At 38.1% G+C, this 21778-nt stretch overlaps 1 protein-coding gene across 2 annotated transcripts in view; it reads left to right on the forward strand.

Annotated features, from left to right (window-relative positions):
- Positions 1 to 21778, forward strand: part of ZEB1 (zinc finger E-box binding homeobox 1) — a 206668-nt gene that overhangs the window by 177803 nt on the left and 7087 nt on the right. For both annotated transcript variants that reach the window (XM_047865196.1, XM_047865198.1), the window contains exons 5-6: positions 11035 to 11237; positions 15251 to 15356. In XM_047865196.1, the coding sequence (XP_047721152.1) occupies positions 11035 to 11237; positions 15251 to 15356 (309 nt within the window). The remainder of the gene's footprint in view (positions 1 to 11034; positions 11238 to 15250; positions 15357 to 21778) is intronic.

A 21778-nucleotide genomic window follows, 5' to 3' on the forward strand; every position in this document is an offset into this window, starting at 1 on the left:
CTTGGAATGTTTAAGGATATTTAAAGTATTAAAATTCTAAATCTGGTTTGATTTTGGGAGGGTTCCCAGTTTGGAGGATAGATATAAATTAATATTTAAATAATCACCTATTTAAAAAGACTTTTTTAGAGAATTTTTAGGCTTACAACAAAAGACAGAGGTACAGATATTTCCCATACACCCGTTGCCCCTACGGTATGCATAGCTTCTCCCATTATCAACATAACTGACCAGAATGGTACAATTTTTACCAAGGATAAACCTGCATTAACACATCATAATCACCCAAAGTCCATAGTCTACCTTAAGATTCATTCTTTGTGTACATTCTTTGGGTTTGGACAAATGTATAATGACATGTACCCATCATCGTAATACCTTTATAGAATATTTTTGGTGCCCTAAAAATCCTCCATGCTTTGCCTGTTCATCTTTCTCCACCTACCCTCACCCCTGGAAACTACTGATCTTTTTGTTTCCATAGTTTTGCCTTTTCCAGAATGTCATATAGTTGGACTTCTACATCATGCAGCTTTTTAAGTGTTTTTTTTTCACTTAGTAATACTCATGTAAGTACATGAAAATCCATGTATTTTCATGGCTTGATAGCTCATTTATTTTTAGTGCTGAATAATATTCCATTGTCTGGATGTACCACAGCTTATTTATCCATTCACCTACTGAAGGACACCTTGGTTACTTCCAAGTTTTGGCAATTATGAATAAAGTTGCTATACACATCTATGTGCAGATTTTTTGTAGACATAAGTTTTAAACTCCTTTGGGTAAATACCAAGAAGTGCATATGCTGGATCACATGGTAAGATAAAAGTATGTTTAGTTTGGTAAGAAACTGCCAAACTGTCTTCCAAAGAGGGTTGTACCACTTGTACCACTTTGCATTCCCACCAGCAGTGTGAGTTTCGGTTCCTCCACATCCTCGCCAACATTTTATGGTGTCACTGTTTTGGATTTTGACCATTCTGATAGGTGTGTAGTGGTATCTTACTGTTTTAATTTGCGTTTCCCTGATGACATATGATGTGGAGCATCTTTTCATACTTATTTGCCATCTGTATATCTTATTTGGTGAGGTGTCTGCTAAGGTCTTTGGACTGTTTCTTAATCAAGTTATTTGATTTTTTTTTTATCATTGAGTTTTAAGAGTCCCTTGTATACTTTGGATAATAGTCCTTTATCTGATGTGACTTTTGCAAATATTTTTCCCAGTCTGTACCTTGTCTTCTAATTCTTTTGATACTATCTTTCACAGAACAGAAGTTTTTCATTTTAATGGAGCCCAGTTTGCCAATTCTTTCTTTCATGGATCGTGCCTTTGGTGTCGTATCTAAAAACAGCATCGTCATACCCATGGTCATCTAGGTTTTCTCCTGTTGTCTTCTAGGAGCTTTATAGTTTTGCATTGTGCAGTTAGGATTGTGGTCCATGTTGAGTTAATTTTTGTGAATAGTGTGAGGTCTTGTGTGTAGATTCACTTTATGCATGTCCTGGATGTTTAGTTGTTCCATTACTATTTGTTGAAAACACGATCTTTACTCCATTGTATTGTTTTTCCTGTTTTGTCAAAGACCAGTTGACTGTATTTATGAGGATATTTTTGGCTCTCTGTTCCATTGGTCCCTTTCTGTATTCTCACACCAATACCACACTGTCTTGATTACTATGACTTTATAGTGAGTGTTGAAGTTAGGTACTGTCAGTCCTCCAACTTTATTTTTCACCTTCCATATTGTGTTGGCTCTTCTGGGTCTTTTGCCTCTTCATATAAACACTAAAATGTTTGTCGGTGTCCATAAGATAACTCTCCAGATTTTGAATGGAATTGCATTGAATCAAGTTGGAAATACCAAGTTGGCAAGAACTGGCATCTTGACAATATTAGTCTTCCTACCCTTAAACATTGAATGTCTCTCTATTTATTTAGTTCTTTGATTTTTTTTCATCAGAGTTTTATAGTTTTCCTCATATAAATCTCATACATATTTTGTTAGATTTGTACCTAAGTATTTCAACTTTTTGGTGCTAAATAAATGTTATTGTGTCAATCACCTTTAAAATATTTGAAGGAAATTGAGAAGAATGGTATAGAAAACAAAACCGATTCCATTGCAGAGAGTCAACTGTACCTTCCTTAAATCAGGAATCAGCTAGGAAAAAGAGCAGAAATAGAAAATTCACCTCAGAATAGTTACAATTTTCTGTAACCAAATCAATGACAAAGGAAATAGAAGTAGGGCACTCTAGAACCCATTCCTCCAGTGTGCCAAAAGGACACATTTTTGAAGACTCTAGTTATTGCCCCTGGGGACACAGTATCACAGCTTAATGAATAGTGTTCTATTGATCTGTTTGCATATTTGGAGAGTCTGGAGTTATAGGCATTGTAATCCTATAGGGCCCTACCATTTCTACCTTCATTTTTCAGGGGTTTTTTTCCTTAAAATTTGTTAACATTTCACCTGAAGAAGCAATAGGTTGCAATAAATATGAAAAGGAAATAAAGAGTTTTTAATGTATATGTATATATATGTAAATTTCTTTTTTTTTTTTTTTTTTTTTTTTATTTATTTATTTTTTTTTTTATTTTTTTTTTTTATGAAATTTATTGACAAATTGGTTTCCATACAACACCCAGTGCTCATCCCAAAAGGTGCCCTCCTCAATACCCATCACCCACCCTCTCCTCCCTCCCACCCCCCATCAACCCTCAGTTTGTTCTCAGTTTTTAAGTCTCTTATGCTTTGGCTCTCTCCCATTCTAACCTCTTTTTTTTTTTTTTTCCTTCCCCTCCCCCATGGGTTCCTGTGAAGTTTCTCAGGATCCACATAAGAGTGAAACCATATGGTATCTGTCTTTCTCTGTATGGCTTATTTCACTTAGCATCACACTCTCCAGTTCCATCCACGTTGCTACGAAAGGCCATATTTCATTTTTTCTCATTGCCACGTAATATTCCATTGTGTATATAAACCACAATTTCTTTATCCATTCATCAGTTGATGGACATTTAGGCTCTTTCCATAATTTGGCTATTGTTGAGAGTGCTGCTATGAACATTGGGGTACACGTGGCCCTATGCATCAGCGCTCCTGTATCCCTTGGATAAATTCCTAGCAGTGCGATTGCTGGGTCATAGGGTAGGTCTATTTTTAATTTTCTGAGGAACCTCCACACAGCTTTCCAGAGCGGCTGCACCAATTTGCATTCCCACCAACAGTGCAAGAGGGTTCCCGTTTCTCCACATCCTCTCCAGCATCTATAGTCTCCGGATTTGTTCATTTTGGCCACTCTGACTGGCGTGAGGTGATACCTGAGTGTGGTTTTGATTTGTATTTCCCTGATAAGGAGCGACGCTGAACATCTTTTCATGTGCCTGTTGGCCATCCGGATGTCTTCTTTAGAGAAGTGTCTATTCATGTTTTCTGCCCATTTCTTCACTGGGTTATTTGTTTTTCGGGTGTGGAGTTTGGTGAGCTCTTTATAGATTTTGGATACTAGCCCTTTGTCCGATATGTCATTTGCGAATATCTTTTCCCATTCCGTTGGTTGCCTTTTAGTTTTGTTGGTTGTTTCCTTGGCTGTGCAGAAGCTTTTTATCTTCATAAGGTCCCAGTAATTCACTTTTGCTTTTAATTCCCTTGCCTTTGGGGATGTGTCCAGTAAGAGATTGCTGCGGCTGAGGTCAGAGAGGTCTTTTCCTGCTTTCTCCTCTAAGGTTTTGATGGTTTCCTGTCTCACATTTAGGTCCTTTATCCATTTTGAGTTTATTTTTGTGAATGGTGTGAGAAAGTGGTCTAGTTTCAACCTTCTGCATGTTGCTGTCCAGTTCTCCCAGCACCATTTGTTAAAGAGGCTGTCTTTTTTCCATTGGATGTTCTTTCCTGCTTTGTCAAAGATGAGTTGGCCATACGTTTGTGGGTCTAGTTCTGGGGTTTCTATTCTATTCCATTGGTCTATGTGTCTGTTTTGGTGCCAATACCATGCTGTCTTGATGATGACAGCTTTGTAGTAGAGGCTAAAGTCTGGGATTGTGATGCCTCCTGCTTTGGTCTTCTTCTTCAAAATTCCTTTGGCTATTCGGGGCCTTTTGTGGTTCCATATGAATTTTAGGATTGCTTGTTCTAGTTTCGAGAAGAATGCTGGTGCAATTTTGATTGGGATTGCATTGAATGTGTAGATAGCTTTGGGTAGTATTGACATTTTGACAATATTTATTTTTCCAATCCATGAGCAGGGAATGTCTTTCCATTTCTTTAAATCTTCTTCAATTTCCTTCATAAGCTTTCTATAATTTTCAGCATACAGATCCTTTACATCTTTGGTTAGATTTATTCCTAGGTATTTTATGCTTCTTGGTGCAATTGTGAATGGGATCAGTTTCTTTATTTGTCTTTCTGTTGCTTCATTGTTAGTGTATAAGAATGCAACTGATTTCTGTACATTGATTTTGTATCCTGCAACTTTGCTGAATTCCTGTATCAGTTCTAGCAGACTTTTGGTGGAGTCTATCGGATTTTCCATGTATAATATCATGTCATCTGCAAAAAGCGAAAGCTTGACTTCATCTTTGCCAATTTTGATGCCTTTGATTTCCTTTTGTTGTCTGATTGCTGATGCTAGAACTTCCAGCACTATGTTAAACAGCAGCGGTGAGAGTGGGCATCCTTGTCGTGTTCCTGATCTCAGGGAAAAAGCTCTCAGTTTTTCCCCGTTGAGGATGATGCTAGCTGTGGGCTTTTCATAAATGGCTTTTATGATCTTTAAGTATGTTCCTTCTATCCCGACTTTCTCAAGGGTTTTTATTAAGAAAGGGTGCTGGATTTTGTCGAAGGCCTTTTCTGCATCGATTGACAGGATCATATGGTTCTTCTCTTTTTTTTTGTTAATGTGATGTATCACGTTGATTGATTTGCGAATGTTGAACCAGCCCTGCATCCCAGGAATGAATCCCACTTGATCATGGTGAATAATTCTTTTTATATGCCGTTGAATTCGATTTGCTAGTACCTTATTGAGAATTTTTGCATCCATATTCATCAGGGATATTGGCCTGTAGTTCTCTTTTTTTACTGGGTCTCTGTCTGGTTTAGGAATCAAAGTAATACTGGCTTCATAGAATGAGTCTGGAAGTTTTCCTTCCCTTTCTATTTCTTGGAATAGCTTGAGAAGGATAGGTATTATCTCTGCTTTAAACGTCTGGTAGAACTCCCCTGGGAAGCCATCTGGTCCTGGACTCTTATTTGTTGGGAGATTTTTGATAACCGATTCAATTTCTTCACTGGTTATGGGTCTGTTCAAGCTTTCTATTTCCTCCTGATTGAGTTTTGGAAGAGTGTGGTTGTTCAGGAATTTGTCCATTTCTTCCAGGTTGTCCAGTTTGTTGGCATATAATTTTTCATAGTATTCCCTGATAATTGTTTGTATCTCTGAGGGATTGGTTGTAATAATTCCATTTTCATTCATGATTTTATCTATTTGGGTCGTCTCCCTTTTCTTTTTGAGAAGCCTGGCTAGAGGTTTGTCAAGTTTGTTTATTTTTTCAAAAAACCAACTCTTGGTTTCGTTGATCTGCTCTACAGTTTTTTTAGTTTCTATATTGTTTATTTCTGCCCTGATCTTTATTATTTCTCTTCTTCTGCTGGGCTTAGGCTGCCTTTGCTGTTCTGCTTCTAGTTCCTTTAGGTGTGCTGTTAGATTTTGTATTTGGGATTTTTCTTGTTTCTTGAGATAGGCCTGGATTGCAATGTATTTTCCTCTCAGGACTGCCTTTGCTGCGTCCCAAAGCGTTTGGATTGTTGTATTTTCATTTTCATTTGTTTCCATATATTTTTTAATTTCTTCTCTAATTGCCTGGTTGACCCACTCATTCGTTAGTAGGGTGTTCTTTAACCTCCATGCTTTTGGAGGTTTTCCAGACTTTTTTCTGTGGTTGATTTCAAGCTTCATAGCATTGTGGTCTGAAAGTAAGCATGGTATAATTTCAATTCTTGTAAACTTATGAAGGGCTGTTTTGTGACCCAGTATATGATCTATCTTGGAGAATGTTCCATGTGCACTCGAGAAGAAAGTATATTCTGTTGCTTTGGGATGCAGAGTTCTAAATATATCTGTCAAGTCCATCTGATCCAATGTCTCATTCAGGGCCCTTGTTTCTTTATTGACCGTGTGTCTAGATGATCTATCCATTTCTGTAAGTGGTGTATTAAAGTCCCCTGCAATTACCACATTCTTATCAATAAGGTTGCTTATGTTTATGAGTAATTGTTTTATATATTTGGGGGCTCCGGTATTCGGTGCATAGACATTTATAATTGTTAGCTCTTCCTGATGGATAGACCCTGTAACTATTATATAATGTCCTTCTTCATCTCTTGTTACAGCCTTTAATTTAAAGTCTAGTTTGTCTGATATAAGTATGGCTACTCCAGCTTTCTTTTGGCTTCCAGTCGCATGATAAATAGTTCTCCATCCCCTCACTCTCAATCTAAAGGTGTCCTCAGGTCTAAAATGAGTCTCTTGTAGACAGCAAATAGATGGGTCTTGTTTTTTTATCCATTCTGATACCCTATGTCTTTTGGTTGGCGCATTTAATCCATTTACATTCAGTGTTATTATAGAAAGATACGGGTTTAGAGTCATTGTGATGTCTGTATGTTTTATGCTTGTAGTGATGTCTCTGGGACTTTGTCTCACAGGGTCCCCCTTAGGATCTCTTGTAGGGCTGGTTTAGTGGTGACAAATTCCTTCAGTTTTTGTTTGTTTGGGAAGACCTTTATCTCTCCTTCTATTCTAAATGACAGACTTGCTGGATAAAGGATTCTCGGCTGCATATTTTTTCTGTCTAGCACCCTGAAAATCTCGTGCCAATTCTTTCTGGCCTGCCAAGTTTCAAAAGAGAGATCAGTCACGAGTCTTATAGGTCTCCCTTTATATGTGAGGGCACGTTTACCCCTTGCTGCTTTCAGAATTTTCTCTTTATCCTTGTATTTTGCCAGTTTCACTATGATATGTCGTGCAGAAGATCGATTCAAGTTACGTCTGAAGGGAGTTCTCTGTGCCTCTTGGATTTCAATGCCTTTTTCCTTCCCCAGTTCAGGGAAGTTCTCAGCTATGATTTCTTCAAGTACCCCTTCAGCACCTTTCCCTCTCTCTTCCTCCTCTGGGATACCAATTATGCGTATATTATTTCTTTTTAGTGTATCACTTAATTCTCTAATTTTCCCCTCATACTCCTGGATTTTTTTATCTCTCTTTTTCTCAGCTTCCTCTTTTTCCATAACTTTATCTTCTAGTTCACCTATTCTCTCCTCTGCCTCTTCAAGCCGAGCTGTGGTGGTTTCCATTTTGTTATGCATTTCGTTTAAAGCGTTTTTCAGCTCCTCGTGACTGTTCCTTAGTCCCTTGATCTCTGTAGCAAGAGATTCTCTGCTGTCCTGTATACTGTTTTCAAGCCCAGCGATTAATTTTATGACTATTATTCTAAATTCACTTTCTGTTATATTATTTAAATCCTTTTTGATCAGCTCATTAGCTGTTGTTATTTCCTGGAGATTCTTCTGAGGGGAGTTCTTCCGCTTGGTCATTTTGGATAGTCCCTGGAGTGGTGCGGACCTGCAGGGCACTTCCCCTGTGCTGTAGTGTATAACTGGAGTTGGTGGGCGGGGCCACAGTCAGACCTGATGTCTGTCCCCAGCCCACCGCTGGGGCCACGGTCAGACTGGTGTGTGCCTTCTCTTCCCCTCTCCTAGGGGCGGGATTCACTGTGGGGTGGTGTGGCTCGTCTGGGCTACTTGCACCGTGCCAGGCTTGTGATGCTGGGGATCTGGGGTATTAGCTGGGGTGGGTAGGCAAGGTGCTCGGGGGCAGGAGGGGCAGGCTTAGATCGCTTCTCCTTAGGTGATCCACTTCAGGAGGGGCCCTGTGGCAGCGGGAGGGAGTCAGATCCGCTGCCGGAGGTTTGGCTCCGCCGAAGCGCAGAGTTGGGTGTTTGCGCGGAGCGAGCAAGTTCCCCGGCAGGAACAGGTTCTCTTTGGGATTTCGGCTGGGGGATGGGCGGGGGAGATGGCGCTGGCGAGCGCCTTTGTTCCCCACCAAACTGAGCTCTGTTGTCAGGGGGCTCAGCAGCTCTCCCTCCCTTTGTCCTCCAGCCTTCCCGCTTTCCGAGCAGAGCTGTTAACTTATGACCTCCCAGACGCTAAGTCGCGCTTGTTGTGGGAACACAGTCCGTCAGGCCCCTCCGCTTTTGCAAGCCAGACTCGGTGGCTGTGCTTGGCCGGCGAGCCGCCCCTCCGCCCCGGCTCCCTCCCGCCAGTCCGTGGAGCGCGCACCGCCTCGCCGCCCTTCCTACCCTCTTCCGTGGGCCTCTCGTCTGCGTTTGGCTCCGGCGACTCCGTTCTGCTAATCCTCTGGCGGTTTTCTGGGTTATTTAGGCAGATGTAGATGGAATCTAAGTGATCAGCAGGACGTGCGGTGAGCCCAGCGTCCTCCTAAGCCGCCATCTTGCCCGCAGAACCTCTATATATGTAAATTTCTATGTAATAGTTTTTTTAAAAAAACCTCAGCAAAAGAAAATAATGAAAACTAATCTTCCATTGCAGATCAAATAAGGTGAAATGTCGTAAAGTCCATTGTTATTAATCAACATGTTAAAAATCCCATAAAAGTTGGTGCCCTAACCATTTCTCAATTAGTAAAACATTTGAATTACAGAATATGTTTTTAATTCAGGTTTTCATTACTTTCAGGTGTACTGCTAATAAAGTATTTCACAGTAGATATTCTTTCACACCAGCGCTATCTGATTATCCTCAGAAGACCTTAAGTGTTTAAAGGTTTAGTGGATTAAACACGCTCTCCTGCACTTCATAAATTCTGAAAGGGCAAACTTTGCTCCAGCAGGTTGAAGTATCGCAAATTCTGAATCATTGGGGTGCAAATGAAGAAGATTTTTCAAAGCGTTTTATATCAAGTACTACTCTGTCTGAAGTGTTCGCTACCTAGCAAGGGAAGTTTAGGATACAAAAATTAAATCTTTTTTAAATAAGCATATTCTTAGTCACAGATACATAAGGAAATTATTCAAAAAAATAGACCTAGGTTGGATTTTTTAGTTGTCTTGAATTGCTACCTTAAGTTTATTATAAGAATTCTAAAAAGAAAATTTTCTTCCTTACATGACAAGCCTGCATTGCTAACAAGTGATATTAAATATATGTATATATCTCCAGTATTTTTCAAAACTACAAACAAAAGTTTTTATTTAACTATCAAGCCTGTTCATTCTATAATTTGCTTAGTATGTCAAATATTCAGATTTACTTTTCACTGTTTTATGCTTGTACCTAAAAGAGTAAATTCATGTCTCCTATGTGTGAGAAATTCAGTAGATCCTGACTCATGAAAATAATAACTTGCTGGTAAAATATGAGCAACCTATAATTTTAAAAAATCATTAGTATCTTGTTTATTAATGATGAAGGCAGAGAAGAAAATAGAACATAATGAGAGCAGACAGCTGTATTACGCTATGGAGTATGAGCAGCTTAAGTAATGGAAATCACATTGTGGTTCTGGTGCCAATAATGAAGCACCTGCAGTGGCTGACTTGGACTTTTGCCATTGGAACCAGCTAACATCAATATTATGGCCTAGGTACTGTGGCAAGGAGAATGTCCCAAATGCTGATTTCCTGTTTGTCTGTACAAGTAGGAAATTCATACTAGACAAAACATAACATGATTTCCAAAACAATTTCATGCAGCTAATCTAATCCTCACAGAAGTAGGTCATTTTAGAGACATCACCAACAGAAGGGTCTCTGATTCCAGTTGCCTTGCTAGCTGATAATAAAGATACCATCATAAACTTGAGGGGTTTGGTTGTTTGATTTTATTCATATATTTGATACGTATTTCAACATAATTAACAAGCTGTGTGGGGTCAGGTGGTCAGTCTATTTGAAGGCTGGTTATTGAGCAAGACTTTTAATTTATATGGACATGAATTTCAATAAATGTAATATATGTTTATGAAGGATTTTGAGACTGTAATGAAATTTTCTTTGATAGTCTTTTCTCAATAAGAAATTCAAAATGAAGATAGAAATACTGTTTACAATAAATTATCATTTAGGAAACTTTTTAAAGAAAGAAATATGGAAAACCACTCTTAGTTAAACAGTATTAATTGGCAAAATGGTACCATGTTTTAGGATTGTTAGGCTTAGATGTTTCCATATGTAAAAATATGGTTCATTCCATGAACTCCAGTTTTCCCATATTGCCTTTATTTTTTGAAACCATCCTCTATATTTATCCATATAAAATTCCACAGAAAATGTATCATTGTATTTCAGTAAGGAAAAGAACATGAAGAAGCATGCATGGGAGGTCCTTGGGGCCCAGGCCTAGATCTGGCTCCTGCTCCTCATTTCCCCCCAGTACACAGCTATTTTGGTCTGAACTCTGTCATATGGCCACACCTAACTGCAGGGGTGTCTTGGAAACATAGTCTAATTATGTACTACTTCCTATCTGATGATAATCATTTTATAGTGTCATTTCCAAATTTGAAAGAATGAGCATTAAATAAATAATGATGACATTGTTACCAATAGAAAGATTCTATTATGATGTACAAGTCCCCTTTAATATGTATACATTTACAAATATAACCTATATTCTGATTTTACCTTTGTTTTCTTTGTCTAATTAACCATACAAAAAGAAGGGAATATTTTCGGGTTAGCAAAAAGATAGGGGACTTTGAAGTCGGACAGCACATGTTTGAATCCTGACTTTATCATTTCCTGGCCATGTGACTTTTAAGTTATTTTACCTTTCTGAGCCTCCAGTTTTCTCTTTTATTAAATAGACATGAATATCATTGTATTAAGGATCAATATAAAGTGGGTAGTATAATATATGGCATGTAGCATAGAGACTCAATGGTAGGTACCTTTGGTAATATTTTTTGAATGTTTTAAAGTAGAAATATATGATCTTTCTTTTACAGGAACACCAGATGCATTTTCCCAGTTACTCACCTGCCCATATTGTGATAGAGGCTATAAACGCTTTACCTCTCTGAAAGAACACATTAAATATCGCCATGAAAAGAATGAAGATAACTTTAGTTGCTCCCTGTGCAGTTACACCTTTGCATACAGAACCCAACTTGAACGTCACATGACATCACATAAATCAGGAAGAGATCAAGTAAGTGAAATGACTGAGAGTTCACTGTCAACCCTCCACAGAAGGCAACAGTTCCAATATACTTAAAAGAATGTACTAGACAGTGTCTTGTGTGCAGCCTTATACAAATTAAAGAGATTATTTGAATTATCTTGTCATTTCTGAGTTACAAAGCGCGTATAAACATTATCTTAGAAGTAAGTTTCTTTTCTTTTTTAGATAAGATCCCTTTCATCTCAATTTAATTGTTTTGCTTACACCATAACAAATATTTCCCTTAAGTTTAGAACTAGATTTCAAAATGCATTCTACTGAAATGCTCAGTGTAGGAAAGATAAATGTTGGTTTCATAAACCATATGACTAAGTACTAGCCAATTAAGAAGGAAAGCAAATAATAATAAAAACACTTTTCTGGGAACCAATGACTGCTTACTCTAAGTTATTGTGTTCTGTTTACACTAGTAAGGGAAGTGACTTCCTCTAAGAACCTAAAGTTTAGATTCTAACCATTTTTATTCTGAAGACTCCATTTTCATATGGTTTCTTCTCCTTCTGTGTTGCTTTGATTCAGTTTTTCATGTGTAAACCAAGACTGTTCTATAAATTACATTTGAACTGTTGGCTCTATACTTAAAGATTAAAGGCTAAGAAACTTTTGCCAGTTATCCTTCTTTTATAAGATCCTGAGAAGTGTCAACTCTACACAATCACATTAATATCAACATAATTCTAACTGTAAAAATCAAATATTCAACTGCACAGGATATTTGAAAGTTTTGTGTTGTGGTTGGGGCACATGTCCAGTTTCTTACATCAAAGGATTACGAATATCTATAAACATGAATGCGTGAGAACTCTGCCCTCTGTGTGGACATAATAGAAGTCACATATCTCATAGAGAACAAATTAGACCCTTTCTAAGATGATGGCTAAACAAACAAACAAACAAAAATACAGCAGAAACAGAATCATCAAGGACTAACCTGTCTTCTCAGGACTTTGACAAGGATGCTCACAAAATCACAAAATAAGGGGGAGAGGATGGCAATCAGGAAGTATAGGACCAACCTTTCCTTAGTTAGGTTAATGGTTAAGTCCTTGAAGGAACACTTGAAATTGGGGAGAATACCAAGAGAAGGGAGAAATTGATACAGGGAAGGAACTACTGAAGACAAAGACCATCCATCTACATCTGCCCCTATGTAAGTCTTATCAGGGACAATGCGGAAGAATGCCTTTTCCATTTGGGAGTCCTGACAGACAAGCCTTTGGGGAGCAGAGCCAAACTGCAAATGTTGCCCCCATATCCTCTCTATACCAAGGGCCCTTGCCAAAGAAAAGGATCTGCAAAGCACAGGTAGAACTATTGGTGAAAGCAAGAGATACCATTATAGAAACAAATCATAATATCTCTAAGCAACATAAAAGCCAATTTTGTGGCGATATTTCTGATGGGTTCAAACGTAATAGGTCTTATATATGAAGCGTGTGGTCAGAGGAAAGTCAGAAAAGCACTGTGATTAATACAGGGACCAGTAATGTGAGGCAGTATTACCAAGATATCTTGGATACAATTTAGGTTATGGGGCAGCAAACCTGAGTACAATGTCTATCTTGCTGCCTTTGAAAATCATACCATGACTTAAAAATAAGCATTTCCATGTCTTATTAATTTATTCATTAGATGCATATTTGTGTTTCTGTCACATGTCAGGCCCTGTTCTAGGTGTTAAAGGCACAATATTGAAATAGACAAGCAAAGATCCTGACAATAGGGAGCATATATTAGTAGGTGATATAAAATGTAAGGACAGATAGTATGAAGAAAAATAAGGTAGAGTAAGAGGATAAAAAGTGAAGAAAGTTGCTACTTTTTTAAGATAGGGAGAACTTTCTGAGAATAGGACATCTGAACTAAGACCTGAATGAAAGGATGGAGCCAGCCATGGAAAGATTGGGCGGGGGGGAGGGGTGTTCTAGTCAAAGGGAACAAAGGGAAACATAAAAAGACCTTGAGACAGAAGCCTGCCCAGCATCACCAAAGGACAGCAAGGAGGCCAGTGTGAATAAAAGGTTCTCGAGAAAGATAGGTGAGACCAGGGAGGCATTAGGGGCCAGATGATGTACCCCCTTTATAGACCATGATAGAGACTTTTGATTTTATTCTACAGAGTGACAGGAGGCCTTTGAAGGATATTGAGTTTTATCTTTATTTTTTTATTTTTAAGGGAACAGTGGTTCTTGGGTGAAGAGTAGATCAAGAGAGACAAGAATGAAAGCAGGGAGATCATTTACAAGCAAGGAAACTATTTGGAGAATACTGCTATAATCCAGGCCGAAGGTGGTGGTGGCTTTGAACTCACTGGTGGTGACAGATATGACATAATGATGAATGTTAGATTCAGAGTGTATTCAGATGACCTGCTGATGGATTGAGTAAGGGTGTAAAATGTAAAAGAAAGCAAGGAATCAAGGATTACTCTAAAGTTCAAAGCCTAAGCAATAATCAAATAAATGAGGGCATCATTTACAAAAACAAGAAACACCAGAGGAGGAGCTGATTCTCAGAAATTAAGGGTTCAGTAAATCATGTAAAGTTTCACATGCCCATTGCTTTCCAACTGGCAATATCAAGGACTCAGTTGGCCGTGAGAGCCTGGAGTTAAGAGGTGTAGAGATAAACTGTTGGGAGTTGTCACCATATGTGACAACTATGGGTTTGGATGAAGTAGGACCTGATACCTAGTAAGTACTTATTCTCTTTCCTTCCTGTATGAAAAACACAAGGGAGACTTTAGCAAGGGTGAGAGTGAAGCAAGTAGTACTTGAGTTGAGCTTTTGAAGTATGGGTAGAATCTTAATAGTCATAATTGTGGGGAAGTATAGCCAAGAAATAAGGAATAGTATAAACCAAAGGAAGGAGATAGAGAAGAGCAGTATATGTGCCAACACCGAAACTCACTAAGTGACTGAGGGATGCCTTCTTCTAGAGAGCTGGTGTGGAATAAGCCTGGAAACTCAGGAGCTATAAACTTGGAATGTACAGACTCAGAATCTATATTCAGGTGTTAATGGGGAGCCTTTGGAGATTTATGAGCAATTTGTGGTTTATGAGGTTTATGATACAATTCAATTCAAGCAGCACTTTTGTATGATTAACGAACAAAAAATGCAGAAACAGACTCAAACACAGAGAACATACTGGTGGTTGCCAAAGGGGAGGGTGGGGGACAAGCACAATGGGTGAAGGGGAGTGGGAGACACAGACTTTCAGTTATGGAATGAACCAGGCATGGGGATGAAAGGTACAGCATAGAGAGTATAGTCAATGGTATTGTAATAGCGTTGTGTGGTGATAGATGGTGGACTCTCGTGGTGAGCACAGCGTAACACATGGAGTTGTTGAATCACTGTGTTGTGTGCTGAAACTAATGTAACATTGTGTGTCAGCTATACTCCACTGAAAAACTTACTTAATTTAAATCATAAATAAATTTAATGATGGATCAATAAAAGTAAATAAATAAAGTAATGGGACCTGGGGGAAAAAACCTAAAAGTGCAGAATATATTTGAAATATATAGTGGAAATTTGATCAACCAGACAGAAAGCTACTATAGTAATCCATATCTGGATGAAAAGATGGAAGTATTTTTAAATCATCAGATGAAAGTACATTTTGGAAATATCAAGCGTCCAAGAGGATAAACTACTTGAAAAAGTCTGGCCTGCAGAAGAGATAATCTCTAGTTCCTAGTAAAATATATTATTTGTGCTAAATACTGTATTACTCAGTAAAGTGTGATTCTAATACTCTAAATGAGCAAGTGGAGATTTTTCTCTGTGTCAGAATTCTGTTCCCATTATCGCACTTCGTTTGGTAATATTCCAAGTGTTAAATTTTCATGACTGCCTCAGTTTGAGGCCTTTGAGAAGCAGAATTCACCAGAATAATACTTTTAGCAGATTGGCCATTCTTTTATGTCCAAAGCTTTTTTGCCTTATAATTAAACTATCAATTCTTTCTTGCAGAGACATGTGACACAGTCTGGGGGTAATCGTAAATTCAAGTGCACTGAATGTGGAAAAGCTTTCAAATACAAACATCATCTAAAAGAGCACTTAAGAATCCACAGTGGTAAATATTTGTTTTCTTTCTACATCTTGAATATTATAGCATATGTGGTAATAAAGAAATCTGTCGTAACATGTGGTCTAGACACATGATCAGGAACATGTTGCTTTTTCTTTTAGGGTAAAGACTTATCTGGAGAAATTTTCTATTTATAAGTGACATTTTTGGAGTCTTAATCTCTAACTGAAGCACGTTAAGCTAATGTAATATGACATACTCCAAATTTCCTAATCAGAATATAGCATGTTTTAACAAGAAGAACAGCCTCCTTTGGCTTTCTGATGGATGTTAATTTCATTGCCTCTTTTGCACAGTTAGCTAGGGAAGGACAAAGAAGATTCACAAGTCACAGTTTGCACAAGAAAGTAAGATGGAGACATTCTTAACATGAGAGAAGTAGAAGTGGAAACTCCAGATAGAAAATGGTGTGTGGGGTGATGCGGAGCTAGCCAGACAAGGCAGCACTGAGAATTGAAAAGAAAAATGTGTTCACCTATTATTTCACCTTTCTATTCCATATCACTTTCTAAATTGTTACTTATAAAATGATACTACATGATAAAAAATATGTCTGTTTTAGAAACTTCTAGACATAAAGAACTGTATTTGCATTTCTTTAACGGCGCCACTTCAACAAAAGCTATAAAGAAAACTTGGTAGCGTCCCACATGGCACTATGAAATCTGTTCATCTCCTGACTAATTTTGATATGTTATTTTAGATTTAAATAGTTTTAGTGAAATAGAACTGTTTTCTAATTAACGAGAAATAATGGATGTCTGCACATGGCTTATTTCATGGAAATTATTGTATTGACATTTACATCTTACAGATATCCTACAAAAAAAGTACAGCGGGTGGCCCTGTGAGGGGTGATTGGTGATATCTGTGTTTTATTTTGGAACCGCATTTCTAGAAGTTTTACTGTCTTGCTCATTGAGGGCTAAATAATGTTAAAGTTACCACTTTTGTTGAAACCAAGATTGTTGCACAGACATTTAAATATTTTCACACTTTAATATTTCTGGAAATTAGAGGTTGTTGTCTTTTGCAGTTGCCACTGCAAAAGCTCGCGGGCAATTGAAAAATTTCCATCAATAATACATTTTTAATGACCTATTATTTTCTTACCACAGATGATTTGAAGTTGTTGATAGAGATATAGCTAATTCAAGAGAGTTTTCTTAAATTTTGAGATCGGGGGTAAAGGAAGGAAAAAGTAAAATTTAGAGTAAGATTCACGTACAAAATGAATGTCACATGGTCCTGTTGCACTTACATAGGAGGATTCACCAAACCTGCAGGTGATACAAAATTGGGAAGCATGGGTCACACCAGAGATTAAAATTGCAGGGCTAGAAACAGGAAGTTGATATTTAATCACAAAACTCTGCATTGACATTCAAAAAGCAGTCTTGATCAAGTAGAAAGTGGGGAGCTACTACTGTCTGTACTGGAAAAATGTTACGAGTCTGGATGGTCAAGAGCTTCCGATAAGCTTGTTAGCAGTGCGCTGCTGCTGCAGCTGAAGTAGCTAGTGAAAATTTAGGCCGCGTCACGGCTCACGGTGCACCCTCTGTGCTGTGCGCAGTCCATTCCTTACGTATTTATACCTGTCTTAATATGAGGCTTGTATGCCTTTAATACAGCAGGAAATTTTAATTTATAAAAATATATTAGGAAAGTAAAGTAAAGAAAGTAGCACAAGCATGAAGTAAGCATGAAAACAAATGAACACCACGAAATGCCACGCACGTGCTGAAAGGGGACCACACATCAGACTCTAAGGTTTGGGAAATAAGAAAACTACGTCAGTAACTGAGACCCAGACAGTCCATAAGTAAAAGGAATCAGTGACTAGAAAAAGCATCACTCTTGCTGCTACTAAGTAAGTCCATAGGGAAAGCTGTTCCTTGGAGCATCATAAAGGGGAAAGGACAAAATACGTTTTATGTCATTTCCCCCAAATATCCTCAAAATAATACAGCAGAGAATTTGATAGGGTTTTCTTTTTAAAACAAGACTGTCCTGGGGCGCCTGGGTGGCGCAGTCGGTTAAGCGTCCGACTTCAGCCAGGTCACGATCTCGCGGTCCATGAGTTCGAGCCCCGCGTCGGGCTCTGGGCTGATGGCTCAGAGCCTGGAGCCTGTTTCCGATTCTGTGTCTCCCTCTCTCTCTGCCCCTCCCCCGTTCATGCTCTGTCTCTCTCTGTCCCAAAAATAAATAAACGTTGAAAAAAAAAATTTAAAACAAGACTGTCCAATAGGAGGCCAGTGATATTTCACCAAAATGCAGTTCAGGAAAAGCATGTCTCCAGGGCAGCCACTTGGATACAAATTCGAGTGTACAGCTTTCTGATGGTCTGGTTTATTCCAAGGGAAGGTAGCCAAGTGGGGCTATTCAATGTCCTCCCGGGACTGGTACCAATCTGTAAACATGTGGTGACTGGGTCTTGCAAAGGCAAATTACAGAAATTGAGAGCAAGCATTCAGAAACTATTGTACAAAGAAAACGCTGTGACAATTTTATTATATTTGATACAATATCAATCTGATATTAGATTGGAAATTTAAAACGAAAAAAAATAAAGAAAAAAAACCCCACCCTTCACCACAGATAGTTTTGAAAGCACTGTTTAGAGTATCTAGCAATGGATGAGCTTCATAGCCTTAAAGAAACCTCTGTAATTTTGTTCTCAGCTGTGTTTTTAATCAGGGCCTTCAAATTATACTCCCTAAAATTACCGGAATTGTTGCTCTCTTCTGATACCATTAAAATGAGCCCTCTGCAGAGTCATGTGTGTTGCCCATCATCTGAACTCTGCCTGTGGGAGCTGAGCTATGATGAGGGGCAGATCACCTCCCCTCCACTCAGAGGTGAGGCAAAAGAGCTCCTGCTCCCAGCCCGTGATCCTCTCCAGAAAATAATTTAGGTTTTTTCGATAGCTCTAGACCTTTAGCCTGGAAAATTTTTACATCAGATGCAACCAAACACCCACTTCCGCCATTACAAAAAAGAAATCAGTATTCATGGGACATCTGACTTTTCACAGCACAACTTCCTGATGCCACCTCCAGGGTTTAACAGTTGCAGGACAGATGAATTAGGTGATATACTTTAGCTATAACCCGTAAAGCTAGGAAATTAGAAACAAGAGGTTTTCCAACAAACATAGTGGATTTGGCTTTACAACGTTTTTTCTGCACTTTATTTCTGGTGATGATACAATATCAGGTAACTCCCGACAATAATAATGATAACTAGTATTTATTGAATACTTAACTATTTACAGTCACATTCTAGTTATTTGGGTACATAAATGCATACAGTCCTCATCACGGCCTTATGAGATAGATGCTATTATTTCCTCCTTTTTTACTGATGAGAACATGGAGGTTCAGAGAGCTTAATTAACCTATCCAAAGTCACTCAGCCTCTTCATGGCAAAGCCGGAGCCCCAGTGTAGGTATCCTGACTCCAAAGTGGTTGCCTTAGCCACTGTGCTCCTCTGCCTCCCTGTTTGTAAAGATAAAAATAATCTATATTATAGATTCTTATATTTTGAGTGTCTCTAGCAAGAGAGCAAGCATATAGCTTATCTGAAAATGTTATCCAATAATTTAAAATGTTATCCAATGATTTAAAATGTTAAAATGGAGATGGGGCGCCTGGGTGGCGCAGTCGGTTGAGCGTCCGACTTCAGCCAGGTCACAATCTCGCGGTCTGTGAGTTCGAGCCCCACATCTGGCTCTGGGCTGATGGCTCAGAGCCTGGAGCCTGTTTCCGATTCTGTGTCTCCCTCTCTCTCTGCCCCTCCCCTGTTCATGCTCTGTCTCTCTCTGTCCCAAAAATAAAAAATAAACATTGAAAAAAAAAATTTAAAAAAAAAAAAAATAAAATGTTAAAATGGAGATATACTAAAACATATCCCTCATTTTACCCCCACTGGAAATTTTCCTGATACATTTTGAGTATTGAATCATATTTCAGGCATCCCTTTGGAAAGATATTGATAAATTGGAGAATTTCCAGAGATGAGTTAACAAGTGGGTAAGGGTTCCAAAAACCATGTCCTATGAGGAGTCTTTGAAGGACCGCGGTATATTTAATCCACACAAAGGAAGTTTAAGGATGCAGATGACAGCTCATCATCAGTTTGAAAATCTGGCTTTCAGAAGAAAAGTTAGACTTGTTGTGTGTGGCATCAGTGGGCAGGAAAGTAGGCTGTTATAACAAGGGAAATCTGGCTTAGTACTCAACCTAGCTCTCAGTAGAATTACCTTTTTTTTTTAATTTTTTTATGTTTATTTATTTTTGAGAGCAACACAGAGACAGAGAACAGAGTGTGAGCTGGGGAGGGGAAGAGAGAGAGGGAGACACAGAATCCAAAGCAGGCTCCAGGCTCCGAGCTGTCAGCACAGAGCCTGACGTGGGGGTTGAACTCATGGACTGCAAGATCATGACCTGAGCCGAAGTCAGACACTTAACCAACTGAGCCACCCAGGCTCCCCAGAGTTACTTTTTAAAAGAATGACTAACATGTATTAAGACCACACAAAAAGTTTTGTTATATTATGTCATGTAACTGCTATAACAGTCCATTGAGGATGTATCTACATTTATTTACACACCAAAACACTGAAGTTTGGAAAGATTTAGAGAATAGTAAGTGACAGAGCCAGGTTTTGAACCCAAATTCATGATCCTCAGCAGAACCAGACTAGACCATCTTTCATAGAGCTGTCCAGCAGGTAATAACTTTCTTTTAATAAAGGAGCTTAAGCAGGAGACTAGCCAAAGTCAAGGATGATATAAAATGAATTTTTTATTGCAAGGATATAAAATGAACTCTTTTACCAAATAAGAGGGCCTCTTAGATCACTTCCAGTTCTAATATCTGATTCTTCAAGTAATTATACTTTGAGAAAATATAAGTCACTTTTTAAAAACTTTGCACTGAATTTACATTATTAGAAGAGTTTACACCGACTTTCCCACTGCTTCCATTTTAATTCTTAAAAAGAACAGAGGAAAGAAAGAGCTTTATTTTGATACTGAGTAGATAAATTAGCATCACCGTATTTCATAATTCTGCAATTAGCCATTCATTCATCTCGAAAAGGTTTAGTGAGCATTTTTGTGACCTACACAAAGGATAAATGGCACAGAAGACTCAGGTTCCCACCTTATTGAGACTCAGTCTGAAAACTATAAATTACAAATTAATGAACTATAAAATTTAAGTGAAAATTAGGTTTGTATGAAAATATTCCATTTGGCTTCATGCTTTTCAAATTTTTCTACCAAAGTATCCCTAACAGCCAAGAAGAATAAATGCCTTGTACCCCCAAAGGTCTAGGGAAGCAACTTGATGAAGGCCTGTACAAGCAAGGTGCTTCTTTGACATTGTGGTTATTTTCCTAACAATTCACACAAATGTTTTATTATTCTCCATAGTGTAATCTGTGTTTTAATATTGCAATGTTTTAAATTACCATAACTGCTGTCACTAAAATTGAAACTATAAGAAAGTTTTGTGTACCCATTAGAACATTGCCTTATGTCTCCAGGAGTACATACCTCCTAGTTTAATAAGCCGTCGCTCCTAGCAGTACCTCATATCTAAAGTTTTCTTCCCATTGAGAAGATCTTTTCAAGGAAACCTTAAAACCTTGTGGATATGGGAAGTGTAGGTATTCGTATGATGTATACAGTCAAGGATAGATATTGGTACTTAAGTCTTATGGGAGATTTTACTTACTTTTCTTCTAATAATTTCTCCTATGGATGGTTAAGTATAGTGAAATAGAGAAAATAACATAGGGAGGTGAAATAAGATAACAAAAATGATTTGAAAGAATAGATGTACATTTGACCCTTGAACGATGCAGGGGTTATGGGTGCTGGTGCCCCGTGCAGTCAGAAATCCACATACAACTTTTGACTTCCCAAAAACTTAATTACTAATAGCCTGCTCTTGACCAGAAGCCTTACCAACAGCATAAATAGTCAATTAATACATATTTTATATGTTATATGTATTATATACTGTATTCTTAGAATAAAGTAAGCTCCAGAAAAGAAAACGTTATTAAGAAAGTCATAAGGAAAATACATTCACAGTACTGTATTATATTTATTGAAAACCTTCCACGTGTAAGTCAACCTGTGCAGTTCAAATCCATGTTGTTCAAGAGTCAGCTGTAATTATTTGAGAATTATTTGAAGGTTTAAAGGTTAGCAGAAATATTACATACATATGCTGCAAAGATTCCCTGATTGGCTAGCACATGTACTTCAGACTAAGGTTTTATTAGTCTTCATAGCATTTATGTCAGTTCTGAACTGCAAATGACGATTCTAAATAAAATTGTATCACAAGATCCACAGTAACCTCTTTTTAAATTGATACTGCTTGCTTAAAG

Source organism: Prionailurus viverrinus, chromosome B4 (genome assembly GCF_022837055.1).
Source record: "Prionailurus viverrinus isolate Anna chromosome B4, UM_Priviv_1.0, whole genome shotgun sequence".
Classification (NCBI taxonomy): Eukaryota; Metazoa; Chordata; class Mammalia; order Carnivora; family Felidae; genus Prionailurus; species Prionailurus viverrinus.